Source organism: Haliotis asinina, chromosome 6, assembly GCF_037392515.1.
Source record: "Haliotis asinina isolate JCU_RB_2024 chromosome 6, JCU_Hal_asi_v2, whole genome shotgun sequence".
Taxonomy (NCBI): Eukaryota; Metazoa; Mollusca; class Gastropoda; order Lepetellida; family Haliotidae; genus Haliotis; species Haliotis asinina.
In genome coordinates, this window is record NC_090285.1 from 22,916,185 (window position 1) to 22,933,627 (window position 17,443).

Here is a 17,443-nt window from a genome sequence, read left to right on the forward strand (position 1 = left end):
CGTACGGAAACCTAGGCTTAATCTAGACTAGCATGGGCTTTCTTGGATACATTGTTTGTTTGTTTGTTTGTTTCAGGATCTGTATGGCAGAGGAGGGTAACTGAGGATCAGTTCTAACCCGGATCGTAACGGGAACAGTGAGCGAGCGAACGAACGAACGAACGAACGGACGGACGGACGGACGGACGACACATGATAAACGGAATAATGATGCTGTGGACTGTCACCTCACCGTAACATCCGAACCGTGGTGACCGTGACGCATGCGTCGCCAAAATACATGCATGCTTGATTGGAGTGTCTGATTGATGTTTACACTGTACTAAATGGAAATTGCAACCGATTACGACGTAAGTGGGCAAATAAGCGTATTGTGTGTTTATGCTACGCTAATCCGTTTCAGACAAGCGGACATGCCTCGGTGACTTATCCAGGGGACTCCTCCATGCAGGACGGCCGCGACATTTGTTGGGGTCGATTATGATAACGTCACGCACCAATAGAACCTATTGAAAGTCGTGTTTATGGCCACTCAAGTTTGCTATAGGCTACTTGTGGAATTGTCTAATTGAACCGTATATTCATAATCATATAAATGTGCTCGAAAGATATTCTGATGTTGAGCACTGGGATGTCAGGAAACACACCGGAGTAACGAGGAATTGTCACTCCCAAATCACCAAGGGGCCTTGAAAACAAACTAAATGTTCTCGAAACTTTTTATATCGCAAAACAACATGCTAAGTAAATTGAAAACAACGTTGTCGATCAACAAAAATGGTTCAGCGCATCTTTTCAAAGAAAAAATTATATATCTAAAAACCTGATTAAAAAAATATTCTGTATCGAATAAACATCCAAACAAGCCATTTCCGAATATGAAATATGTCCCACTACGATTATATTCCGCATGCGTGTTTTGTTATTTTTTGTTTATTTGTTATAAATACTTGATGTTAATTATTAGCATTATTTGCTGCAGGGGAATCTCATTTTACCACTAATTTACTAGATATAACGTCTACACTATTTCGTTTTGACCCCGAAGTCTCCATTATCCCCCTATTAATATGGAGACCTCGTTCGAACATCCGGTGCAAGCCTACACCACCTTGGAAAATCTAAGTATGTTATGATTGATAAGCTAGAAGTCGCTTGAAAAACATGCTGTTACCACAATTCTGGAAAACAATTCATCGTCAAGCATTTTGAACGCAACTCACTCATTCTTTGTATATTGATAATGCAACTGCTCCTGCTGGCACGATCTCGATCGTGATATTTTCGTGAGCAGGTTGGTACAGTTTTGAGCGATCGGCATCAAACGTCCTTAGGCGATTGCAAAAGAAAATAGTCTTTGGGGAAAAAATGTGATGAAATGTGTCATTATGCATCGTTAACTGTATGTTAAAGTTGTTAAGACACGCGATTTGTATTCCAGCAATATCACGGCGGGGGACATTAGAAATGGGCTTCACATATTGCACGCATGTTGGGAATAGAACCCGGGTCTTTGGAGTGACGAGTGAACGCATTAACCACTTGGCTACCCCACCCAATGCCTATCTATGGTGTTCCGTTATTCAACATTTAAGCAGAACTGATACTACCCGGGCAACGCAAGACTCTAATGCTAAGCGCTTTTATTGCTTGGATTGTGACTTCATGTGGATAGTAAACAGTCTCATGCGTCGGTTTATAATTTCCGTCATTTTGGGCGTAATTAAACATCATTATTCTCATTATTGTACTTTAAATTACTATTTCATTTTTTGCTGTAGTTTATGTTTTCAGAAGGGTATAAATGTGTTCGCATCCATTTTCATAGGACACCTCATTCGATTGAATAATTTGTTCGGAAAATAGTTTCTGTAAAGCAACATGGCGGCCGCCATGGAATCAAGAACTCTGCGATGTGCTATGCAACGCTTATACGCAATGAAACTCACAAATGGTATTTCTTGGACGTGCTTTGTAAGAAGTCTTTCAAGTTCCACACGCAGTGGTCATCGGAACAGACGGATAAACGATTCGGAACATGGTGTGATCAGTCATAATCATACAACCTCCGTCAAAGTTAATTTGTGATTTGTCACAGTTTTCGTGTATCTTGAATATGTTGAAGGGCATTAGCGATGCACTTTTTCCAAGTGTTGTTCATGCGCTTCCTGAGTCTGGTATGATTTTAGAGTTACCATGATATGACAAATATGTTTATTCAACCAATGTTGGAAAGCTATCGTTCATTGAAATAGAACTGAAGTATGACAATATCTTCGAGTGATCTTGCATAAAAAAGTGAAACATGGCATCAGATAAGTCAACAGGTTAAATACAACATGTCCTCTTGGCCAGTGCCAAAATCCCGTATCCAACAGGTCTGCAGACAGGCAGCTTTTTCCAACTCTATACTTGGCAATGCAAAACTCTCCAACATTTGTATGATAAAGGTGAACATTTGCATGAAATAATATACAGATGACTTCTAAAGCATCTTGTATATACTTTTGTTTTTGTGTTTATATTTGTCAGGTGACAGTGAATTCAGAACATTTGAAATACCTGGCCTTAAACCTATGAACAGGGAACGAGAATCTTTCCGGAGGAGAAGGAGGCAGGTATGTATTATTTAACTGTATGATTTATTGCTGTTGCTGTTATTCAGCAATGAAACATTAATGCTGATAGTGAGAAGGATTACAAGTTGTTCATGTTTTGCAGGTAGCCCCACCTCGGTATATGCAGATGAAGCAGGACCAGGACTGGACTAGTGTGTGGCCTTCCGCTGCTTCCTTCAAGTGGAGTGTTGTCCCTTTGCCCATGAGACAGGGTTTTGCAGAAGTAGGTACCAGCAGTTTTCAGACTTGGGTCAAGAAATGTTTAAAGACAAATGGAGTTAATGTTTAAGTATAAGACAAAATGCTGTAGATGTCGACTTCTTTATTGTATAAACAATGTTTCTTGGCCATTTCGTGTCCCTTCATCAGGTGAATACTGACTTGTAGTTTTACAGGATATATATACCAGTAATGTGCATGAAACCTGAGTGATTTTAAGCATGTATATACTATAAATTATAGATTGAAAGATGAAAGATAATGAAATATACAAAAACTGATATGGTGTTGTTATAGTGAATTAAGTGGGTAAGCAATAGAAGCCAATGAATCTAATTGGTGTACAATAGGGTGGCTGATAGTGTAAAGATATACAAAAGATGGAAAAATACAAAAGGAAGGGGAAAAGCTGTTACAGTGTATTAAGAGGTAATTGGTGAAGCTATGAGTCTAATTAATTTCCCAAGCATTGGTCAGGTAAACCCCTTGATCTCTGTTCATCTGTGGTGCTTAACTTTGATGTTGATAAACTCTGAAATTTTTCATCTTCACCAATCATGGTTCTTCAATGCTATGATGGTTCTTGCTTACCTGTCAGTGGAGTGTAATGGATTGTTCACAGTGTCTTCAGAAAGGGCTTACTTTAGATCTCATTTCTCTACCAAAGTTTTGTGCTTTTTGAACCTAATGTCAATGGGACAGGATGTTTTAGCTGCTGCCACAGTCACACATTAACTTGTAGGTGCAACCCGTAGGCATGTCAGCGGTTTTGGTTGAGGTACATCTACCATTAGCCTTCAGAATCATCTTTAGTGTTTTGTCAGAGCTGAAGGTCACATCTATACCTGCAGTTAATGAGTTAATATTGTTTCAAGTCACAGTCAGCAGTATCAGTGCTATTTCAGAGTGAAAATAATAAGTCTGGAAAGATGAAATATTTTCAGGGTGTAATCTTGTTGAAATAACTTTGCTACTTGTCCCCATCACCACTGGACCTGTTAAGGTCTGGGGTAGAATAAGCCTTGCCATGAAAGGCAAGTATGCTTATCGTAAGAGGTGACTAATGGGATCGGGTGGTCAGGCTTGCTGACTTGGTTGATTCATGTCATCGGTTTTCATTTACGCAGATCGATGCTCATGCTGTTGATCACCAGATTGTCTGGTCAAGATTTGATTATTTACAGACCAACACATATGGCTGGAATATTGCTGTGAGTGGCGTAAAACTAAACTCACTCACTCGCCCATCACTACCAAAATATGGTGACAGTTTTATCCGTTTTGAGAAAAATTTAGTTGAGAAAATGGAGGCGTTAATAAGATGACAAGAATGGATCAGGGATCAAGACAGGGTTAAAATAAAAAAATAGGTTCATATTGCAGGGCTCAATTTAGTGCTATTTTGCTTTCACTGGTGCAACCCAGTATTTTAAAGTGCAACCTATTTATTAATCTTACTTGCGCCAGGTGCAACTCACTTTTTGAGAAGGTAAACCTCAGAATAAAACTTCTAAATAAGTCAGTAGCATATTTTTTTTCATCACTTATTACATTAAAAGCAGTGCAATTGCAATTTGGTCAGTGCAACTAGGTTTTCATCTCAAGTTACACCAGGTGCAAGTAGATGAACATCTCTTAAAATGACATTGTATTGTTTTGTTGCGCAACATTTCATGTGTATTTTACTTAAAGGTCACATGCAACCAAAAAATCAAACTTAATTAAAACACAATTATCACTTATTCATGACATATAATGTACATTGCTGCTTGTGAAAAACAAGTAAACAAAATATTAAGCGTACAATTGCGATTCAAAAGTGCAATATTTTATACTTGGGCTTACTTCCCTCGAAACGAAGCCCTTGGGAGACCGAACCCAGTCGTAGCGGGTGGATGTGGACTCAAGTGTGACAATGGCTTCCAATTGGCTGGCTCATTTGCTGACACGCTGAGGGCTCATTGTATGTACAGAAAGATGACCTGTTTGATAGGCATTTTAGAAGTATAGCGAGTCACAAGAAAGGAAGATTCTTTATGGATAACATCTTCTTTTGTTGTACTTGATGTGTCGTTTCAGTATGGAGTCATATGTAGTTGTCAAAGAAAATCATATACACTGGAAGAAGTTGTTATCCATAAAGAATGTATATGGAGATACATGCTCTCTGAAATTGCGTTCGAGCCAATCAAAAATCATCTCAGTAGAGATGGTGAACTACTGTGTGGCTGGAAACTGCCATTCGTTCAAGTACAAAGCAGGACTTAAAACTGACAAAAGTTTGCACTAGTTTCCATCAGACTCCAGTCATCCGAGAAAATAGATGCAACCCACAGACATAAAAACATGTCATGTGTACAAGTATCACAGCTGCCTAATTACATAATGTGGCAGAGACAGGACTCAGGTGCACAAGTCATAAATCAGTTTATATTGTTTATGGCATATAGCCTGATAGGTGTTAAGTTCAAATTGCATGTGGTCAATGGTTGAAGCTGTGTGTCGCATATTGTCATTAGCAGACAGGCAAGCAGGCAGGCATATAGGTGTCAATAAACCAGACATTAAGCTTTCTTTGTGACAGAGGCTTGTTATCAACCAGTTTTTTTATGTAATGAGTAAATTATTTACTTGTTTATGTATACAACCAAGATTAGACTACTGCTCACGACCTCATACTCCAGACATGCATACTGTTTTGAGCTCCGTGAACCTATTCACTGCGCATGCATTTGGAGCGCAGAGCAGCACAGCTGTCAAAACCACTTTTTTTTTCCCCAGCGCTGGGGGAAATTTATTGAATCATTTGAACTCCCAATTTCCAGGTCTTTTTTCAATCACGTTTTTTTTTTCAACTTTATTGTTTGAATTGGCATTTTTGATGATTTGTTTCAGTAAGTGCATACCAAGAGGTATCAGAATCTGCAAAGTTGTGTTTTACGTTGCATGTGACCTTTAAGTACCTCTGAGCACCTTTTGAGATAAAGGTCACAGAATAATGTAGATGTGCATCAAGTGAGCTGCTACTGCCTTTTAGTTAGGCTTACATGTCATGTACTGGAGAATCATTAAGCTAGTGACTCCACACAGTCACTAGAGTAGGACATGGACTATATCACCCATATTATGATGATGTTTGTTTGGATTGATAGAAAGAGACAGAGAATAAGGGCGTGTCCCCAGCAAAGTATGGGAACATGGAACTCATGAAGCCACCCAACTTCCTACATCTCACGCCAGCTCACATCAAGAAACACTGCCAGGCCATCAAGAGTAAGTCTACGGAGTAAAATGGCAAGTAATTATACCCCAGAGTCTTTGAAATATGACTTCTTGCGAGCTTGAAATAATCAAAGCTTAAATGTATTCCAATTTAGTGAATCTTATGAGCATATGTTCGGTGCTGATGTGCAATGGATTGTTTCAATATTTTAGATTTCAACCCAAGACCACTGACTGCAAGCAACTTGGTTTCAGATGTAATTCGTCACTTTTATGGCTGAAATATTGCCGAGGTGATATTTTGATTTTAAATTTTAGCTCACTCAGATGTCATTCAAGTGAACAAACAAATAGTAAGCCAAATTCATGCTTTCAGATTAAAGAGGCAGCAATGGCCATGGATCATAGGCTGTTTCCAGTGTTATGTCCCTTAGTTAGGCTAGGATCAAGTGATGGTGGATGGGAATCCTATATTTATGTGAAATGATCGTATCTTTGTCAGCTCAGTACTTGTGTTCATGGATGTTACAGAAGTGGTGGACATTTATGACTTCACACACTCATTTATTCCAAGAACCTTGTCTCCATTTTCCTTTTATAGAGTTTTGTACAAAGTGGCCAGAGGGATTGAATACAAGTAAGGAAATCAATAAGCACTTCCCAATAACAGTAACAACATCTGACTACAGTTTCTCCAGCACATCAATCCGAGATCCCCGGGCTCGCACTGTCACTGTAGAAGTAAGTTGAGTTGCTCACACAGATTTTCAGATCTTTTCTTGGCTTCAACCATTTTGATACACATGCTTGCACTGTGATATAGCAGCTGTATGTGTTATGATGAAAGTGTTTCTTTGCTGTTTAATGTACCAACCTGCATTATTCCACCTATATGGTTGCCTTCAGTAAATTATTGAATCTGGACCAAAAGTTAACAGCATGAGAATTGATCTGTGCAGCTGGGATTGACAAGTGAAGTGTCAGCAGAGTCGGTGAGCCTTTTATAAGATAGAAATGACAGTACAAAAAAAACAGAAAAAAACAAATTTTGTAATTACATCACAGTATACTGAACCGAAGGCAAATTACAACAGTTCTACTAATACTGCAGTATATGGTTTTACCCCTATGAACCACTGGCTTCTGGGCTGAGAATGCATTTCTAAATCTTACACTTTGAAACATTACATGATTTACCTCAGGAAGCATATGATCAGTCAGTGCCATTTTCAGCTGAAGCTGTCTCATCTGAAGCTGGACAAACATGCACAGCAGAAGCTGTTGAGACTGGTCGGAAACAGGTTCAATCCCAAGACCAAAAAACTGACCATTACCACTGACAGGTGAGCAGCTCTAGACTTACTGACCACATCCCAACCACTCAGCTCGGTCACAAGCTCTAGTGCTAGCACGTGAACTAGCATTAACACAAGCAGTAGTACATGCACTGGTGCTAGCACTATGACAAGCACAAGAACTAGCTACAGTGAACGCATTAGCACTAGGACAAGCATTAGCACTAGCATTAGGACAAGCACTCGCACATGAACTAGCATGAGTGCAAGCATTAGAACAAGAACTAGCACAAGGACTAGATCTAGTGCTAGGGCAAGCACCTGCACAAGCCCTAATTGCAAGCACTAGCACAGGCACAAGCTCTAGTGTTAGCACGTGAAATAGCATTAGTACATGCACTGGTGCTAGCGCTGTGACAAGCACAAGAACTAGCTCTAGCGAACGCATTAGCACAAGCAATAGCATTAGGACTGTTATTCAATAGCATCAGCACTAGGACAAGCATTAGCACTAGCACAAACACTAACATTAGGACAAGCACTAGCACATGAACTATCATGAGTGCAAGCATTAGAACAAGAACTAGCACAAGGACTAGATCTAGTGCAAGGGCAAGCACCTGCACAAGCCCTAATTGCAAGCACTAGCACTAGCACAGGCACAAGCTCTAGTGCTGGCACGTGAACTAGCATTAGCACAATCATTAGCACAAGAACTAGCACTAATGCTAGCACAAGCACAAGCTCTAGTACTAGCACGTGAACTAGCATTAGTACATGCACTGGTGCTAGCGCTGTGACAAGCACAAGAACTAGCTCTGGCACAAGCAATAGCACAAACTGACACTTGTATTTTCACTTTACTCAACCTCCAGCCATACCCCCAATCCACAACAGACCCACCCATCTTGTCCTGAACCACAACCAATGTCCTCTGTCCACCCCAGCCCACCAAACCTTCTCCTACATGACATAACGTTTCTTAAGATTATTTATCATCCCATATTCCTATGGAAACAGAAATTGATCTCTTCTAATGAACATTGCAGGTGTCCAGTGCGGCTGCAGAACTACGACTACGCCATGTACCTGCTGACGGCCATTTACTTTGAGTCCTGGGTAGGTGCACACCATCAGTCACTTGATAGTCGGGTCCAGACGTGATATACTGTCAAGAATGGAATACCGTTAGCCATTGTTAGCCCCACCGGCTCCTTTGTTTAACAGGGAACAGGATTTGAATGCACTTACTGGCCTCAACTGGACATATCACGTCTTTCCACCTGTCCACTGATTACTACATAAGAGTTATCGTTTCCAGGTTGAAATCCCAGTTCATATACATTTTGTTTCTATGTTCGTTTGCACCCAGACATGCTTTCTGCTTTCTCCATGGTCATAAACATCAGAGACTTTCTTCCCATATTAAGACTATGCTGTGGTTTAACTTTAATAATGTTTTGACATGCTAAACTCAGCTAAATTTCTCATTATCATTGATTTGATAGTGAACAGAATTGTTACTTTTCCACATGAACCATTCTTGTGGATATTGCTTCTTTATTATTAGTGATAGGACTAAAAATGTATGTATCAAACCTGGATTACAGGGCAGCATATGTTCTGTTAAACCTATGTTCCAAGGGAAATAACTCTACCTTCTTGTAATATAACAAGACCAGACTGAATAAGTCATTTGTTGGCAGTTAAAATATCTGGGATCAAGTAATAATTGATTGATGTTTACATGCTTAAGTAGTATATTATTTATACTAGTAAACTCCAGATAGGCTGTTTATCCATCGTAGAAATAGTAAACAGATTAAAACTTTCTCTGACAATGTTTTTTTTACTTGTGTGAAAACATTGAAAAACCCACTGCATATCTAGCCATGGCTATATCCTTCAGATCTTCAGTTACAGAATCGTTGCTGATGTTGACAATAATAATGCACAAGAATGATACTTCATCTTGTAACAAAGATGTTTGCGTGCTCCTTAGATTTGTCAGGTGTTCCCACTTTTACACAGACCAGAACATCTGTGAAGTGTTCAGACGTGCAGATAAGCTGTGTATCTCTGCAAATTACACAGATATTTGTGTGAAAACGAAATTTTATTAAATCCACTGCGTACAAGTACACTTGAGTTGTTTGTAAGTACTCAGTAAACTTGATCTAACATGAGTACACACAAAAATAGATAAAACGACTGAGGTATACTGAGAGGGTTTTTTTTCAGCACCTGACTTTGGCAACCTGCATGTCATTCCTATAGTTTCTCATATTACCGATCAAAGATAAATATCAAACACATTAACCTACATTTTATCTTCATTGTATTTTTACAATTATGGAAAATGGTGAAATCCCAATTGTGTTTGAGTGAGGTGGGTACAATTTATCTCGTTGCTCAAAGAAAAATGAGGATACTTAATTGAGATGAACACAAGCGAGTACATAACTCAATGACCCAAATAGTTATCCGTAGCTCTGATTGTTGCAACTTTCACCACAGAAAAAGGAACCATGGGAAGACGAGATGACAGAGGCTGACCGTCTCTTCTATACATGGCATCTTAGTCAGTCACGCAAGTCAGTCATCGACCTGTTCAAGAAGTACCAGGACATCAAAGAGGTAGGTAATTTGAATATACTGTATACGAAAATAACCAGTCAGATATCACCATAACAACTGGCGAATTATAACCCATCTCATGCTTGCAGTGTGTGTGTGAATTATTGTGTCCCAAGACTATAAGGATGATATTTACTTGAGTGGTTAACTGATTTTTCACTTGATATTTTAAAGGAATTGATGTTTGACTGTTGCTTCATTGTTAAACGTCATTTACTTGTTCCAGTGGAAGTACGGTGACGTATTACTTCCAAAGGTTCTGGCAGCAACATAAAAAATCATGCATATTGCAGTCCAAATGATCAACATCATGAACACAAATACCTAGTCATGATGAACATTGGATATATCTGTGAACCTTTTGATTGAGCAATATTTTATTCTATTTTTATACAAGTTCAAAGTATATTAAAAAATATTTCAATACATTCTGCATACTAAAAGTACAGTCTAAGTAAACTTATCCTCAGTACTTTTTGTTACACTCCACTACTGAGTCTAACAAAACCTTATGGGAGGTCGCGTGAGGTAACCTTTGAGATTGACCAATCAGAACACAGCTTACCAAATTGTGAAAGTAGACATTTGCACATACCTTTTGAACTTTTTATGTCAAAAAGGTTCGTACCCGAACGATTCCGAATGCTATATAGCGTACGCTCGCTTCCGGGTGATGCACACAGCATACATACCAACCATGACAACGGTGAGTAAACAGTTGCTGAAAATGGTGTTTTGGGCAATATTCAAGGATTTCATCTTGTGGAAATATTAGCTAATGGTAACCATGCCAACAGAAAGCCCAAAGCGTATATACTGCAGGTCAAATAACTGTGTTATATGCCTATTTTTGTTTGTGGAGAGATCTGTGTCAGTCACCTGAATATTTTGAAAGTCCCTCCGATCCCTAAATAGTAGCCGTAGTCTGATTGGTGAAATCTATTTAACGGTCTCGCGTTTGATTGGGCGGTCATTGGTCGCTTAAAGGGGTTACCTGACGCGACCTTCTACTAAGTTTTGTTAGACTCAGTGGTGGAGTGTGACGAAATACATTGAGACTAAGTTTACTTAGACTGACTAAAAATATTTCACTGCAGTCTTATATTACTATATATGTGACATGGGTGGCCAAGTCATCTATAGCACCACAATCTGCTGTGCGGAGTTAATTCCTATGAGTATGCCAGAAGATTATGACTATTAGATGCTTCAAATTCCTGGTCAGTGATGTTTGTTAGCACCACACCTGCATTTCAACAAAGTTGTAAATGTTTAAGACCTACAACCTTTTAATCTTACAACCTGATATAATGGTATGCTGTTTGATGCAGCATTAAGCTCAGACACACGTAAGCTGTAATGACTTGTGCTCAATTCCTGGAAACGCTTTACATATACCTACTGATTGAATAAAATAGAATCCCCTTTTCTGCCTCAGTGGGAAAGAAATTATACCCTGTAATTGTCAACTTTTTTCCGGTATATTGAACCTCATTTCATCATCAGCACACAGCAGGTGTCACGAAATGCTCATGCATCAGATGCACGTGTCTATTCCTGTTGCTACCGTGCACCACCCCACCCCACCCCACTGTCAACAATCATGTTTATAATGATGGTAGCTCGTTAAACAAATTTTTATGTGATGCATGACAATTTCTAATAGATGAAAAGATGTGTGAGTATAGGTTATTCATGAACATCTTGCCTCATAATATTTATTAACTACCTTTCTAAACTGATCAATTTATCAATTCATTGTGACACTTTCTAGTCAAGCAGACTGTAAGTATGGAGCCCATGGATGTATAAAACAGTTCTTTTTAAAAATATTTTTAGGTCGAAATTTGAATTATCTAATGCAGTTTTACAAATTCCATACAGTAAATTGTAGGGTGACATACAAGTGAATGTATTTTTAAATGTTGTCTGGATACTGACCTGTTGACAGAACACATTTCAATATATTTTCAGAGCAAGAAAGATGACCCATCATTCAAGGAACTGTCACACCTGCCCAGCAGTCTGAAGGAGGAAGACATTGTTAGCCTTGACCTTGTCAAGGAATACAGCAGATCAGTGTCAGAAATCATGAACAAGGGAGAGAACTCTGAATCCCTTGCTAAATACAAGAACTCTGTGAAGAAAATATTGAACCTTCAGGCAGAGGTGTCCTGATATATAAGAGTGATTCAGTGTGAGATGAGTGACAAGGCGCTAATGGATGTAGACATAAAAAGGGTTATAGAATGTCCATGGAAATTCCAAGAACTGTGCTCTGAAACCAGATGAAGAAATTACTGAGGCTGCCAAACACCTACTGGTGTCCAGGAATCAGGGGTGTATGTGAAAAGCTTGGCAACTGTTATAGGTGGAACACAAATAAAATTCATTTGTTTAAAAACTCAATGATACTCTCTTTTCTCAGTGCTTTTGATGTTTATGTTTAATGGTAATCTGGACTCCGCAGTTTCAGAGTGAAAAATAATATAGTATCTGTATTCTCACTAGGGGTTGGTGCCCTCATTACATTGTCCATCATGTGAATCTGAGGATGGCAAAGATTTTACTACCCCCATCTCTGTTCTGCCACATTGTGATTCTCCTGTTCCATTCTGGAGTAAAGGTGGTGATCTTGCCATTGTCTGGTTGTGCTACTGAAAAATAGCCAGTTCATGTTATTTAGTGTGATTTAATTGTTAGTTTTGAAAAGGGGACTGCATTTCACTGATAACATGACCTTTTGAGGAAGTGATTTTGAGGCTTCATTTTGAATTTGAAGTACTAGTTTTTCATTTTCCCAATATGTCTGACAACCATATATTATGTGGACTGAATTAGAGTATGGAACATGCAGTATTACTCCCACATCACCCTGCTAACATCACAACATCTACTTGCTTTTCCTTCATGATGACGAAAGTCTAAAATACTCCTTGTGGTCTGAATAAATGAAGTAAAAACCAGCCTCGGTACTTGCTTCCGTGTGTCTAAGCACATGTAGCTTTCAGCTGAGATTGCAAACGTCTTTCTTTTGGTTTGATCTCAGTTATGCAGTATTCTTAGGGGCGGTGATGGAAGTAGTCAGTTGGTTATAACGCTCGTCACGCCGAGGCATCTGGTTCGATTTAAATTGTCCATTCTGTGAAGTCATTCCCCCGTTATTAATATGTTTTAAAGCAGAGAAAAGCAATCCACTTTCGTGTGTGCCGTCAGTCTCAACAAAGGAAAACAGAATCGTTTTGAACTCTGCGACACCTGGCTTAGACTTTCGAAGCTCTCTTATTGCAGAGATGGTCGTAAGTCAATGTATATGTATAGCACTTACGACTATATTACCGAACATCTAGGCCGTAGGGCCTTGATTTTGGAAGCTTTCTTAGCACTTAGATAGTCTTAAGTCAATGTTAATGTATAGCACTTACGACTATTTAAGAGAGCTTCGAAAATCTTGGCTCAGGTGTCGTAGGGTTCATGACGTTTCTTACATCTAAAACACACAACAGTCTGGTGACAAATGGAATCTACTTCAAAAACACATTAATCAACTGAAATGACCCCTTTTGGGTATAATGAAATCAAGACGTGAGTCGCGTCATGTTATACATACTTTACAGATGAAGACCAGCACATTTCAAATACAATATGCAGACGTCCCAGCCATTGTTTAAAAACGCCAGGGCTTACACATAATTGTTGCTAAGAATTTTTGACAAGCCCTCAACACTATCTAAGTATAAGCTTTCCAACCTACGGAGTTTACACAAAAATGTGGTGTTAACAATAAATCAACCAAAACAACCACATCAGGCTCGCCAACACACCTGAAGATTGGGACCCAAGCCACACAGCGTCCGTAGCGCTACGGCATTCGGAAGTCTATGATATACAACATTCGTAACTACTCGTGTCATTCTGCCAAGCAACGGTCACGGAAAGAGACGAGTAGTTACGAATGTGATATACAATTGAGTTGCGACTTGTCGTAACGTTACGAACGCTTTGTTGATTGACCCCGAGAAGATCCGGGTAAGGATTAGTCTTCAGCAACCCTTGCTTTTCTCTAGATATGACTAAGGGGACCAGTATGTCAAGCTCACTGACTTGTGTAATGCCCGCCATCGTATCCCGTTTGCGTAGATCGATGGTCATGATGTCAATCACAGGAGTGCCTGATCGAATATTGACAGACTGGCGTCATTTAGGTCGAATATTGTTGAGTGAGACATATTATTACTAACACATAAGCAAGTATGATACACACAAATTCCACCTAACTGGTGGCATCATTCGTAACTACTCGTGTCGTTCCGGCAAGCCGGATGGCTCTTCTTGTATGTCACGGAAAGAGACGAGTAGTTACGAATGTGGTGATATAGGAGATAAGGGAGATAACTGGTCCCTTCCCACGTAAACCCTTGGCATTGTCTCTTGTTTTCTCTATCACATCATTCTACTTACCAACAACCTGTGAAGATCTAGGTTGGAATTTATCTTCAGCACCCCATACTTGTGAGGGAATCGGGTGGTGAGGCCCGCTGATTTGGTTGACACGTCATCGTATTCCATTTGCGTCTAACAATGCTCATGCTGTTGATCACTGGGTTGACTACAGAAGACTCGATCTACCGTCACCATATAGTTGGAATGTTGCTACGTGTGGCGTAAAGCTATACTCACTCACTCACTACTTACTGACAGCCCTTCCCCCTCCCAATGCCCATAACCCCCTGTCATGTGTGACCCCCCATTCTCTCTATAACCGTACCTAAGACCACCCCAAGTGAAAGCCTACATTGTCAGCCTCGTACATTACCAGGTTTATTTTCTTGTCAATCTCCCCCAAGAGACAAGCAATCGTCCGAGACTACTGTATCAATATTATTATTATTCCCACAATTAATTTATGCAAAAAGAACCGTTTATTGATCGCACTAAATACAACCAGGAATAGAGTATTCTTGTGACAGGAGGCAAGAACGTCAAAGTGCTCAATTAGAAAGTGCTAAATTATATGTTGGTTTGCTAAAACTCGGTATAATTGTCGACTTCATTAATTGAATATATTGATTGTCCTATGTTTCCTTCTTGATCGTCTATGGCAACATTGTATTGCCATTAACAGCAGACCGAGCCTTTGTTGATGTTAACTCATTCGCTGCTGAAGGTTAGATTAAAATAGCACGACAAGTCGTAGATCGAGTAGATGCATATGGGGCACGCGGGGCTCGTAGTTAGAGCAGACCCAGTATTGAAGGCAGACGCCAGATCGTAGATAGCACAGACCCAGTATTGACGCAGACACTAGATCGTAAATAGCGCAGACCCAGTATTGACGCAGACACTAGATCGTGGAGAGCGCAGACCCAGTACTGACGCAGACACTAGATCGTAGATAGCGCAGACCCAGTATTGACGCAGACACTAGATCGTAGATGGGCCATAGTCCAAATAAAGCCCAAATACAAAACCGTACGTTACCCGAACCTGACTGGTTTATACCCACCAGATCCTAAACAGGGTAGAACCAGTATGGACACATAAACAGTAGGTGTCCTAGGTGGCGTAGACCCCGGCTTGAACTGATCCTCAGTAACCTAAACTTGTTGTAAGAGGCGAACCCGTGAAGATGTCAGTATTGGCCTTTAGTAGCCCATGCTTGTAGTCGCAGGCGACTAACGGGATCGTGTGGTCAGGCTATGTGATGGTGGTTTGTAAATAATCGAAGCTGGATTAGACAAACCAGTGATCAACATCATGGGCAACGATCTACGCAGTTGGAATACAATGACATGTGTCAACCAAGTCAGCGTGTCTCATCACTCCACCCTCTTAGTGCCCTCGTACGTGATTGAGTGAGTATGGGTTTGCGCTGCTTTTTCCCCAATATTCCAGAAATGGACATCACACCATTGCACCCATGTAGGGAATCGAACCCGGTTCTTCAATGTGACGAGCCAACGTTTAACCCACTTGGCCACCCCGCCGCTCCTGGGTGATGATATAAATTTCCAGTGATGTTGAAGTACACACCGCTGCTAACGTTGTGGTTTTTCTTGAATGTAGGTGAAGGTCCCGGGGTAGAATAGGCCTTCAGCAAGCCATGCTTGCCATGAAAGGTGACTATGCTTGTCGTAAGAGGGATCTCTTACGGGATCGGGTGGTCAGGCTTGCTGACGTGGTTGGCATATGTCATCGGTTCCCAACTGCGCAGATCGATGCTTATGTTGTTGATCACTGGACTGTCTGGTCCAGACTCGATTATTTACAGACCGCCGCCATATAGCTGTAATATTGTTGAGTGCGGCGTAAAACTAAACTCACTCACTCACACTCTTAAATGGAGAGAGAGTCCTCTCGAGAGACTCAAGAACCATGGAACAGTGACGACTTTACAAATCACTCTGATATTAATTTTCGATAAACTATAGGTTCGCGTTATAAATAATGATCTCACAAACAATAGATATTTAATGTCGATCAGTTTCAGAATGTTGACATACCTTCGCCGGGGGACTCCAAAACACGATATCATTCTCCAGCCCTTCCCGAACCCATTCCCAAATACGAAGGGGCGGTGGAGTAGCCTAGTGGTTAAAGTGTTCGCTCGTCACGATGAAGACCAGGTTCGATCCCCTACATGGATGCAATGTCAGAAGCTCATTTCCAGTGTCCCAGTTATTTGCTGGAATGTTGAAAAAAGCGGCATAAAACCATACTCACTCACTACACTGTGAAGGTGTGTATATCTAGAATTGTTAAAAACCACACACCGTTATATCCTAAATAAGCAATAATTCTTCCATGACATCACGATAGTGTATTTACGATTGAAATCTGGTTGTCCATTTACAATCGTTACTACGCTCCGCATTGGTTGTGTGAAACACTGCATTTGTGACATAAGGTTAGAGAGGCAATTTCCGACGTCATGCAAAGTACCTATTACAGACATTTTATTGTTCCTAACCCAGCACTGAAAGTGTCAACGCCACATGGAAACACTTGGCATAATAGACTATAAAACACCTACGTTACCTGACGGAATGGAGGCGGCGGTCTACACTGCAGGTCTAATTTATCCCTAATTTCCCCCTGACAGTCTTCTAACCAGAAGCAAAATGTGAGCGAGTCACGGAACAAGGTTACTGAAAAATATCCGGGTTTGAACTTAGTAAAGGTAGGTTCCAATGTGTTAAGATTCTTTGGATATAGTCGACCATGATCAGCTTCCTTGTGTGATATGGTTCTGATTGCAAAATCGTTAGGGAAATAGATGGCTTGACTTGTAGCTTGGTCAGTGAGAGCCGAGGAACTGTAGGTACATCTAACTGTGACCCGTGAAGGTCCGGGGTAGGCCTTAAGCAACCCATGCTTGCCATAAAAGGTGACTGCTTGTCGCAAGAGGCGACTAATGGGATCGGGTGGTCAGGCTCGCTGACTTGGTTGGCA

The 17,443-nt window shown here is 40.3% G+C and overlaps 1 protein-coding gene across 1 annotated transcript; it reads left to right on the top strand.

Moving 5' to 3' along the window:
• The first annotated feature begins 1,645 nt into the window (after nt 1-1,645).
• Nucleotides 1,646-12,400, top strand: LOC137286979 (small ribosomal subunit protein mS35-like). Its single transcript, XM_067819045.1, has 9 exons — nt 1,646-2,041; nt 2,533-2,618; nt 2,722-2,841; nt 5,990-6,110; nt 6,661-6,800; nt 7,293-7,402; nt 8,404-8,473; nt 9,872-9,991; nt 11,966-12,400. Exons 1-9 carry the CDS (start codon nt 1,882-1,884, stop codon nt 12,167-12,169), a joined length of 1,131 nt encoding a protein of 376 aa, XP_067675146.1. The 5' UTR covers nt 1,646-1,881; the 3' UTR covers nt 12,170-12,400.
• Nucleotides 12,401-17,443: the final 5,043 nt, after the last annotated feature.

Excerpts from the sequence above, each read along its gene's own strand:
- LOC137286979 (XM_067819045.1), top strand. The coding sequence starts at position 1,882 with ATGGCGGCCGCCATGGAATCAAGAACTCTGCGATGTGCTATGCAACGC. Across the intron at positions 2,619-2,721 it reads TCCGGAGGAGAAGGAGGCAG|GTAGCCCCACCTCGGTATAT; the intron begins GTATGTATTATT and ends CATGTTTTGCAG. Across the intron at positions 9,992-11,965 it reads AGTACCAGGACATCAAAGAG|AGCAAGAAAGATGACCCATC; the intron begins GTAGGTAATTTG and ends ATATATTTTCAG.